We start from the raw sequence: 8408 nt of genomic DNA on the forward strand, positions 1-8408 counted from the left end.
GGATAAAATATTGTAAAATGTTTTAAAAATATAAAACTGGAGAATAAATGACCAATATCCAAAAGATCTGCCTCCCATTCTACTTTTAGAAATTCTAGGAACCACTAGTAAACCTGCAGATTGAGAGCGAAGTGCTCTGTTAGGAACATAAGGAACAATCAGATCTCTGTCAGTCGGCCATCTGCTATGATCTTCTAAAATGTTTGCATGAACGTCTCCCGCTAGGTGCTGAGGCCATCGAGTGGATCAGCAAGGCCTTCAGGGATGACTCGGCGTTACTGAAGCATGAGTTGGCGTACTGCCTGGGCCAGATGCAGGACAGACGGGCCATCCCTGTTCTGACGGCCGTCCTCAAAGATGCCAAGCAGGAGCCTATGGTGCGGCATGAAGCAGGTAAAAACCGATGCTGAGCAGGTGCAGAAGGATGGCCGCCATGAGGAAAGGGAGATGGTCGGTCTATGACCAGCTGCCGGGGCAGTGAGGGGCCATCAGCAACCATGCTGTTCCTCCTGAACTGGAGGTTTTAATGTTCTCAGTTCTCTTTAAGACATCAGGAATGCTAGAAAAGGCGCTAACATTTGGAAGCTAATGTTGCTAATTCTTCTTTCTCAATGCCAGCCAGGTTGAGCAGCCATGAGGTCACAAAGGTTCAGAGCTTCCCGATCAGAGAGGAAAACCTCCGATTGATCACAAGCTTTGCTGATGATGTTCTGATAATCTGAGACATAAAGACAGAAATATTTCAGTCCAATTGATTCTCTTTACCGTAACCCAGAGCTAGGTGATGACGTCACAGCCCCATGCTGACGCCAGAAATGCTTCATGGCGGGGGAAGAAGATGGGGCCACTAGAAATATTGGAGTGGCCACTGTTTGCTGTTTGCTGATGTTCTGCTGTCGGCCTGCAGGAGAGGCCCTGGGGGCCATCGGTGACTCAGCGGTTCTGGACCTGCTCAAAGAGTACAGTCAGGATCCTGTCATAGAGGTAAGAGCTTCTATAGACTGAAGGCCCAGATATACTCACACATTGGGTTTTCACGCTGGTCTGTGCGAGAACCCAGCGAGGCGCCGTGCCCTTTGATAGGTGATCTGGATGTAGGTGCAGTACTCGCAAAAACCACAGGGGGGCAGTTATCAACATCAGGAGCAGAAATGCAGAAAAAAAAGAGCAGAAACAGTTTATGTCCCACTTAGAAAATGTTTAAGAATTGATGATTGTTGAAGAATAGATGTTTTACACAGAAATATACGGTGGAAGAAAAAGGCAGAATAATGTTCTCATTATGTTATGAGAATAAAACTAAATCAGGAGAATAAAGCTGTAACATTTCCAGCAGAAAGGCGTAACATTGCAATAAAACTTGTTCATGGAGAACAACTTTAGATCCTCCCGTTTGGAATGAGACCGCGCGCACAGTCGGCACCAAATTACAAACATTCAGAATGCATGACCTTGTGCCAAGGCTGCGCTCACGGTGAAAAGTCGCGGGTGGGGATAGCAGATTGCGTGACTTTTGGCGTGCGCCCTGTGTGACGCGGCGAGTATAAACCAAGCTCTAAACATGCAGCAGACTGAGGTTGATGTGAACAGCTGCTCTGATGGACGGACTCATCAGCCTCCATTCTGAATGAAAGGTTTTAATGTTTCGAGATGCTAAAGGAGCACAGGTTAGCTCAGGAAGGTCATCTCTCAAACAAAAACGCCTCCAGATGTTCTCATTCCAAAGTTTCCTTTTCCTGCCTGATGCTCAGGTGGCGGAGACGTGTCAGCTGGCAGTCCGTCGGCTGGAATGGCTCCTCGGCGGCGGAGAGACGCAGCTGGAGGACGGCAGCACGGATAAGAACCCCTACTGCTCCGTGGATCCGGCTCCTCCGGCGGCGAGGAGGAGCGTGGCGGAGCTGCGCTCGGTGCTGCTGGATGAAAGTCTGCCGCTGTTCGAGCGCTACCGCGCCATGTTCGCTCTGAGGAACCTTGGTACCGAGGAGGCGGTGGTCGCCCTGGGAGACGGTAGGATCCGGCACAGAAATGTTTGCAGTGAAATCAGGTGTTCTGTAATGAAGGTGAACGTCTCTGTCAATAGGGCTGCAGTGCTCCAGCGCGCTCTTCCGGCATGAAATCGGCTACGTTCTGGGGCAGATGCAGCACCCAGCGGCCATACCGGCGCTTCGCGCCGCTCTGGAGCGCTCCAAGGAGAACCCCATGGTCCGACACGAGGCGGCCGAGGCTCTGGGCTCCATAGGGAGGGAGGAGTGCCTGGCTGTGCTGCACAGTTACCTTAAAGACCAGGAACGTGTCGTCAAGGAAAGCTGTGAGGTCGCTCTGGATATGCTGGAATATGAAAACAGCGATAAGTTCCAGTACGCCGATGGACTGGTCAGACTGGAGGCCTCATCTTAGCGCCCGCAGAGACACGATGCTCCGACCATAGAGCGCTAGTTCTTATTCCTTTTCCCGCTCCTTCCCTCATGGATCAGGAGGCATGTTGGTCATAAGAATGTGGAAAACTTTACATTTGTTGTTGAAAAAACGTCAAGAATAAAGCTAACATGTTTGTTTGAAAAACGCGGTCTAATGATGTTTAGCTTCATATGAATGTTTTGTGTTTTTTATGAATCTGTGAGGACTTTGAACATGAAAGGGCATCCAACATGGCTGCAGGTAGCAGGTTTCCATCAGACTGGCCTCTTTGTGTTTTATGTAAACCTGCAAAGCATTGATCCTCGTTAAAAAGATGCTCTTCTTCCTTACATGAGGTCAATCCTTTACTTTGGGGATTTAAAGTTGATGTAAACTGAACCTTTTTGTTCTTCTACTGCATCTTTGTCCCATCAGGAAGCCAAATATTAAACATTATCTTGTTAATGCGAAGCCTTCAGTCACCTAAACCCCTGTTTTCTCTCTAATTATCCCTTTATTACCAGATATCCCTACAGGCCTGATTTCTGAAGGTCCTTTCCTGCTTTTTGCCTGAAGCTCCAAGGATATATTTCCATTTAGCCTTTAAAGCAGTTGGTCTGAGAAAAAACACGACTTTACTGGTTTAAACGGATTAATTTCCTTCCAATCCAAGAAAATTTCAATGGAATCATCTTTAGTTATTTCAATCAACCATGAATGGTTTCTGTTTGGTCTCCACGGTGCCGGGCAGTGAGCACAGGGCCCACTAGAGGATGACTGGCCCTCAGGCCATCCTCGTGGAGTCTGTCTCTGATTGTTTGGTCAGAGACATTCACACCAGTGGCCTGCTGGAGGTCATTTTGTAGGGCTCTGGCAGTGCTCCTCCTGCTCCTCCTTGAACAAAGGAGCAGATAGCGGTCCTGCTGATGGGTTGTAGACCTTCTATGGCCCTGTCCAGCTCTCCTGGAGTAACTGCCTGTCTCCTGGAATCTCCTCCATGCTCTTCAGATTGTGCTGGGAGACACAGCAAACCTTCTGGGAATGGCACGTATTGATGCGCCATCCTGGAGGAGTTGGACTGCCTGTGCAACCTCTGTTGGGTCCAGGTAGCGCCTCATGCTAACAGTTGTGACAGTGACCCTAGCCAAATGCTAAACTGGTGAAAAAGAGTCAGAAAAGATGAGGAGGGGAAGAAATGTCAGTGGCCTCCACCTGTAAAACCATTCCTGTTATGATGGTCGTCTCGTTGTTGCTCCTCTAGTTCACCTGTTGTTCATTTCATTAACACCAAAGCAGCTGAAACTGATTAACACCCCCCTCTGCTACTGACCTGACCAAAGCAATATCCCACAAGTTTAATTAACTTGATGCTTTATTCTGATTACAAAGTGATCCTTTAGTTGTTTTGAGTAGTGTATAAAGGGTTCATTTGGACTACAAACAAAACTTATTTTCAACAAATTGTACATTGATTGAATTAGAATTTTTATTTATTTTCCAAAAATGTATAAAACTATGTTTTGTTTAATGGATTACAAGTTAAGTGTACAGCAAAAATAGAATTAGTACTCAATTTGCTCCATGGACTGATCAAATCGGAACAAGGCAGGACAAGCAGCGTTTAAATGCACCACAATAATAATAATAATGGGGGAAAAAAAACAAAAACACCCAGCCCTTTATAGCTGACCACTGCCCAGTGATATGGCAACACCAAGCTCACAAAAACAATCCAAACAGCAAAATTCTGCGGTTCTGGTGAAATGAAGCTAAATGTTTAACAAAGTCTCCAATATTTATGGAATATGTCCTCCTTAACACTGAGTATGCCCAGATGAAAACATCTATCATCTGCTGTTGTGTCTAAGGTGGGTCTTTATTCATTTAAGTGCATGCAGGCTTGCTTGGTCTGGCAATGAATCATGGGATATCCAAGGCTATAATCCAATAATGATCAATCTAGAAATTCCACTGAAAAACGTAATGATTAAAAAGGTTATCTGCCTTCCCTCTGGAAAAAATGACGTACGTATTAAAGGGCAAATGGGATCCATTTGAGTCCGTCTGGAATTCCTTCATTGGGTACGTCAAGAATTTGAACGTCTTAGAAGACTGTACGATTGACTGAAGAATCTAAAAATCTTTGGGTGGCTACTGAAACTAAAAGCCATCATTTCAGGGTTCGAATCTACTATAGTGGTAAACCTTCCTCTAGAAATCAGACTAAATCAAACACCTACTCATATCCTGGTTTATTGTGTGATTATTAATGTTTTACATCGCTGGCCGTGCAGAATCAGATCAGTTCCAAAAACGTTTAAAAACAATCCACTGGACTTTGTTTCCAAAGCTTCCCATCCAGGAAGCTTTTTCAATTCAAATGTCAAAAATAGCATTGAGTTCCAGGCTTAACAGACATATATCTATATAGGATGAAATACTAACTTATGCTACTACAATTTACACTGATGAGTGGGGTGGCCATGACCGCTGATAGGAGGAGTGCCTCTAAAAATAATTAAATAAATAAAACAGACCCATTATACAGAGAAATGGTAACAGAATAGATATCCATTATTTGTTCTTGTCAGGATTCGGTTGTGGTTTGAGGATCCAAATGCAGAGGCAGGGAGGCAGAGATGAGCTTTTGTAGATTTAATGTGGGGTAAACAAACAACAGGACCTGCTGACAACAGGCAGGAATCCAAAAATCCAACAATAAAAAAGTTAAGCCAGAAACCAATCATGACGAGGTAAGACTCAGAAAGACGGAGTTGGAGGAAGTTAGACGAGGAACCAGCACTCAGGTCCTGCATAAGGAGAGTATTTATGGGAGACTGAAACAAAGAGAGGACTAACGAGCAGATTGGGAGCAGGTGTGAACAGAGCAGACAGGAAAGGAGCTAGGGAAAAAGGAGAACACAAGAGGGCAGCAGAGGGCAACAAATAAAAATCTGAAAACTGAAAAATAACCAGAAAAAAACAACAAAATAAGAATTAAACCACTAAAACTAGAAAACATTGAGCAAAGTAAAACTGAATACTCAAAAGAAAAACATAACAGAACCAAGACTGTGACAGTTCTAGATTTTGTCCCTCTCTTCTTGTCCCTTTCATTGTTGTTTTCCTCTTGATGTTTTGTACTCAGCTGACTGAGGTAATGACTGATTACTTTAAAGAATACAAAGGAGGGTTAGAGAAGGAAAAATTGGAAGGAATGGAAAACAGGAAAGGATTATAACTATTCTACGGTCGGGACATGCAGGATTTAATTTAATGTAACAGTTAACGGGGAAACATCAGACAGGAAGCTGTGACGTCTGTGAAGAAACTGAAACAATAGAACATGTAGGAAATATCATAGACCAGAGGTCTTCAACAGGGGGTACGTGACCCCTAGGGGGTCCACGGAGGTACTGCATGGGGGTCACAAAAGTTTTGGTTGATTTGACTTTTTTCTTTTATATCCCCCCCTCCCCTGCAATTTTTTTCCACTAATTGAAATGTCTTTAAATCCACATTAACATGAATCCAACAGACTGTAGTAAACAGATCAATGGAGGCAGAAGATGTCTTTCAGTCATCAATGCTCACATTCAGAGACACACAGGAGCTCTTTCAAGCTGGACACCGTTTCATTCACAACACCTGTCCCATCAACCAGGAATCAGAAATACTTTAATAATCCCAGGGAGGGATTACTTTAGTTACATTACTCCATCTGTAATAGAGTGACTATAGGACCAGTTTGATAGAACACTATTTTTTGGAATATACATAATTAGGGGGGCCCCACTCCATCGCCATCGGTTTGGGGCCCTTGGCCTGGAAAACCCTGAGGACCCCTGTCATAGACAAATAATACGACTGAGAAGGAGTCAAACAGGAAAAGAGCAGTTTAGTCTCATAAACACTTTAAGAAAAATTACTTACGATGCAATCTATTAGATTATATTTTATTATTTATTGTAAACAGGATTAGTGAGAAAAATATAATTTTTTCCTTTTTTTTTTAGCGTGTCTGTCCCTCTGATCCACACTCCTTACTGGTTGGTGGCGGTAATGCATCAATAGTTGCACCGCCATTAAAATTAAGAAGAAGAAGAAAACGAAGGAAGCAGAAGAAGAAGATAGCGCGTTTCCGGTACTAGCAGAGCTCTGCTATTGTTGCTCTACGTGCTGGTTTTCTAAATTCATTCCGTTTGGTTGATGAAATCCCAATAAACTGCAGACATACATATATCTATCGACTTTGAGGGGAATTGCCTCCTAAAAGGTCCAATATTTGGATCCTATTAGCCCCGCATGTTGGTTTGTAGCGGTTTGCTCCGACATAAGCCGCCATGGACGTCCCTACCCCCCCTGAAGGTAAGCTAGCTGCTACCATGCTAGCTGTAGCCGCTAACTGTTTAACCTGCTTCTTCTTCTTCAGTTTAAATGAGGGATGGAGGTTTTCCAGCTGCTGTCTCTGCCTCATAGCTGCTGATTGCTGCTGTTTCGCATAGATGTGTTTGAGTAGAAGTGTTGCACTGATTAGAAATACCAGCATAAAAGATACTAAATTCAAACCAAATCATAAAGCATATAAATTAAAGTAATGTTTTAATTTCTTTCATTTAACTGATTTTAATAAACCCAAATATGTTAGAAAATATCACTGCTTTAGTGTAAAATAATTCATCACAGGTTTACAGCATTAACTTTTTAATTTTTATTTATTTTGTCTCTTAGCAGGAACAGCTTCTTTCTGGTTTAGACGTAAAAAGTTTTCATCACAGAGTTTAAGATGCTTATACTGCAAAAACGACCTGGAAATAAGTCAAAATGTCTTAAATTAAGTTTATTTACCCTTAATGTGAGATGATCTGCCAATGGAATGAGAATGTTTACTCTTAAACTAAGATAAGTCGATGATATGCTCTTGGAATAAGACAATGTAATTGTTTTTTTCTTATTTTAAATGTAAATGTTCTTGTCCCGTTGGCAAAGTGTCTCACTTTCCTCCGCAATTCAAGAATAAATGCTCTTATTTAGATTTAAATTATTTACAGTATAAAGAGAAGTTGAGTGGAATCCTCTTTCAGCCTTTTATCTGAGCCCATTGATTATGATAGAAATAGAAAAGGATTTATATAAATTAGATTTAGTGAAGAAGGTGATTTTATTGTGATATCCTTCTGACTTTCTTTTTTTCTTTCGTAGACCAAGAGCTAAGGAACGTGATCGACAAGCTGGCCCAGTTTGTTGCTCGAAATGGACCGGAGTTTGAAAAGATGACGATGGAAAAGCAGAAGGACAATCCCAAATTCTCCTTCCTGTTTGGGGGAGAACATTTCGGCTACTACAAGTGCAGGCTTGCTATGGAGCAACAGCAGCGTATGTATCTTTCATGCATGCAGTCGCTGCATTAGATCCCAGCTGTGTTCTTAACTTAACTTACTTGGTGCTGTTCAGCCTTGGTGTTAATATTAATAATAATAATAGATAATAATTTAACTTTATGATGTCATATTGGATAAATTCACCCTCTGTATTTAACCCATCCCCTTGGGGAGTGGTGGGCTGCCATTGTGCGGCGCCCGGGTAGCAGTGTGAGTTTAAGGGTCTTGCTCAGGGACCCAGAGTGGAGGCTGTGGGGATCGAATCGGGCACTGCAGCCTTCTCAGAGCACAGGGTATTGCTCTATCCACTGGGCCAGAGGTTACGGATTAGTGGGCCGCTTCCCGGATCCACCTGCTGGCTAATCCAGACCCAACCTGATTTAAAACATTTATAAATTACCGCATGTTGTCTGATGACAGTGTCTAATTTCACTTGCGCCTCTTCTCCTGTTAATACGGTAAAGCCCTGGTGAGCGTCCGGCTCCAGGCTGCACGTGATCCAAATGAGCCAATGAGCTGTCAGTCTGGGTTGCTGCTGCTGCTACTTTTAGACACAGCAGGCAAACCTGTGTTCTACCATGAACAGCATCAACAATAAATCTGGATCCAGGCTCAAAATGAGCTCCCTGA

At 43.3% G+C, this 8408-nt stretch overlaps 2 protein-coding genes across 2 annotated transcripts in view; both read left to right on the forward strand.

The window, feature by feature from the left end:
- dohh (deoxyhypusine hydroxylase/monooxygenase) overlaps positions 1–2533 on the forward strand; it is a 3440-nt gene extending 907 nt beyond the window's left edge. The window contains exons 3-6 of the mRNA XM_015396132.1: positions 226–393; positions 908–984; positions 1752–2007; positions 2081–2533. Of these exons, the coding sequence (XP_015251618.1) occupies positions 226–393; positions 908–984; positions 1752–2007; positions 2081–2397 (818 nt within the window). The 3' untranslated portion in view covers positions 2398–2533. The remainder of the gene's footprint in view (positions 1–225; positions 394–907; positions 985–1751; positions 2008–2080) is intronic.
- Positions 2534–6513: 3980 nt separating this feature from the next.
- Positions 6514–8408, forward strand: part of cherp (calcium homeostasis endoplasmic reticulum protein) — a 17995-nt gene continuing 16100 nt past the window's right edge. The window contains exons 1-2 of the mRNA XM_015396129.1: positions 6514–6765; positions 7600–7773. Of these exons, the coding sequence (XP_015251615.1) occupies positions 6741–6765; positions 7600–7773 (199 nt within the window). The 5' untranslated portion in view covers positions 6514–6740. The remainder of the gene's footprint in view (positions 6766–7599; positions 7774–8408) is intronic.

This window comes from Cyprinodon variegatus, unplaced genomic scaffold, assembly GCF_000732505.1.
Source record: "Cyprinodon variegatus isolate N-32 unplaced genomic scaffold, C_variegatus-1.0 Scaffold777, whole genome shotgun sequence".
Taxonomy (NCBI): domain Eukaryota; kingdom Metazoa; phylum Chordata; class Actinopteri; order Cyprinodontiformes; family Cyprinodontidae; genus Cyprinodon; species Cyprinodon variegatus.